The 1,721-nt window shown below is 63.2% G+C and overlaps 1 protein-coding gene across 1 annotated transcript in view; it reads right to left on the bottom strand.

The window, feature by feature from the left end:
* GATA3 (GATA binding protein 3) overlaps positions 1-1,249 on the bottom strand; it is a gene marked incomplete at its 5' end in the record, with an annotated part of 15,135 nt that extends 13,886 nt beyond the window's left edge. Inside the window, one exon of the mRNA XM_008939363.1 lies at positions 713-1,249. Coding sequence (XP_008937611.1) covers positions 713-1,249 — 537 coding nt within the window. The remainder of the gene's footprint in view (positions 1-712) is intronic.
* Between the last annotated feature and the right edge of the window lie 472 nt (positions 1,250-1,721).

Genomic DNA, 1,721 nt, shown 5'->3' with positions numbered 1-1,721 from the left:
CCCTTTGGTCTGCCCACCCCACCACACGCCCTTCGGCTCACCCACTACCCCCGCTGCACACAAACATCCCGGCGTTCAGCGGTCGGGACCCCCCCGCTCCCCCCGCAGCGACGCGGCCAAGGGGATGTGCTTCGGGGGTCTTGCCCTGGGAGGGGTCAAAGCCCCCGGCACGGAGCTGGATGGGGCTGGGGGGCTCCGCGGGCGAGCTCCCCCCGACACCGCCCCGGGGAAAACCCTCCCCGCACCTCCGGGCGCCGCATGGGAAGAGGCCCTGGGAAGAGCCCAGGCGGGGGAAGTTGGCCGGGATTTATTACCACTATTAAAATACAGCAGAGATACACTAATGCTGCGGTTCCCTCGGTTTCGCTTCCTCCCGAGGAGCCGCAGCTGAGCCGGCTGTAGGCGCTTGGGCTGCCGGAGGGTCCCCCCTCGGGGAGGTTTGGGCTCCTGAGCCGGTGTACGGGGGGTTGGACCCCCAGCCTGGCTCGGATAAGGGGTAATTTGGTTATAAACTCAACATGGTAACCTGTGGGGAAGGTAAAGTCGTGTGTGTGTGTCCCGGGGTGGGCTTCAGCCCCCGCTGCTTTCGTGGTTGGATGCTTGTGCACATCCTTCTGTGTGCGGAGGAGTACAGCTCGGTTCCATTGCCCCTCTTTTGCCCCCCATAGCTTCCTCTCCCGAGCAACGGGGATGAAGAAGCCAAAAGCCCTACCTGTGCTTGACCGTGCTTTCGGTCGCGATTTACACCCGAACCCAGTCGGCGATCCTCCTAAGAGGCTACTGGGGGGAAAAAGTCCAGAGCCGTATTCTGGGACATAAGGTGGGTAGGTAGTGATGGGGTGATGAGCAGAGGAGGTGGCTCCTCCTAAAGAGGCCATGCTGCTCCGAGAGTGAGAGGACTCCAGCTTCATGGTATCGGCCAGGGACACCTGGTATTTGATGCATTCCTTCTCGTCCTGCCGGGTGGAGCCGGTGGAGCCGGGGGTGGAGATGGACGGATCCGGGGACACATCTTTAGGAGGGGTCGGTGGGAAGGTGAAAAGGTGCGGGCTGGAGTGGCCGGCGGATAAAGTGGAAGAGGAGGCGGGTGGGTAGACGGAGAGGGGTCCCGGTGAGCTGTGATGGATGGAAGTCTTGGAGAAAGGGCTGAGGTTCCAGGGGGAAGCGCTGTGGTGGCTGCTCAGCGCCTTGCTCCCGTCCAGCCAGGGCAGCGAGCCGTGCAGCAGCGGGGGCCGGCACACCTGGCTCCCTGCTCGGAGAAAGCACAGCGAGACCCCCGTTACACTCCCTCCGCCACCCTGGCAAGACCCCCGGGGGGGTGCCGGGCTGTGTCCCCCACCCCCTCCTTCCCAAAGGGCTCGGCATGCTCGGCATGCGGGGCGAGCGAGCAAAATGACACCAACCCCCCCACAGATGCAACCCACCACTCCCCTTTAAAAATTAAAATTTCAGAGCTACGATAGCCCGAGGTGGAAGCCCAGACCCTGCTCAGGACCGAGTCTCCGGGCCAGGGCTCGGCATGCGGGGCGAGCGAGCAAAATGACACCAACCCCCCCACAGATGCAACCCACCACTCCCCTTTAAAAATTAAAATTTCAGAGCTACGATAGCCCGAGGTGGAAGCCCAGACCCTGCTCAGGACCGAGTCTCCGGGCCAGGGCCCCCCCGAGCAGGGATGCCAGCCCTGGGACACGGAATTTGGCGAGCCCCACTTCACTCTT

The sequence above is a fragment of the Merops nubicus genome, unplaced genomic scaffold (genome assembly GCF_000691845.1).
Source record: "Merops nubicus isolate BGI_N331 unplaced genomic scaffold, ASM69184v1 scaffold11824, whole genome shotgun sequence".
NCBI lineage: Eukaryota > Metazoa > Chordata > Aves > Coraciiformes > Meropidae > Merops > Merops nubicus.
This window is presented reverse-complemented; position numbering and strand designations above follow the sequence as displayed.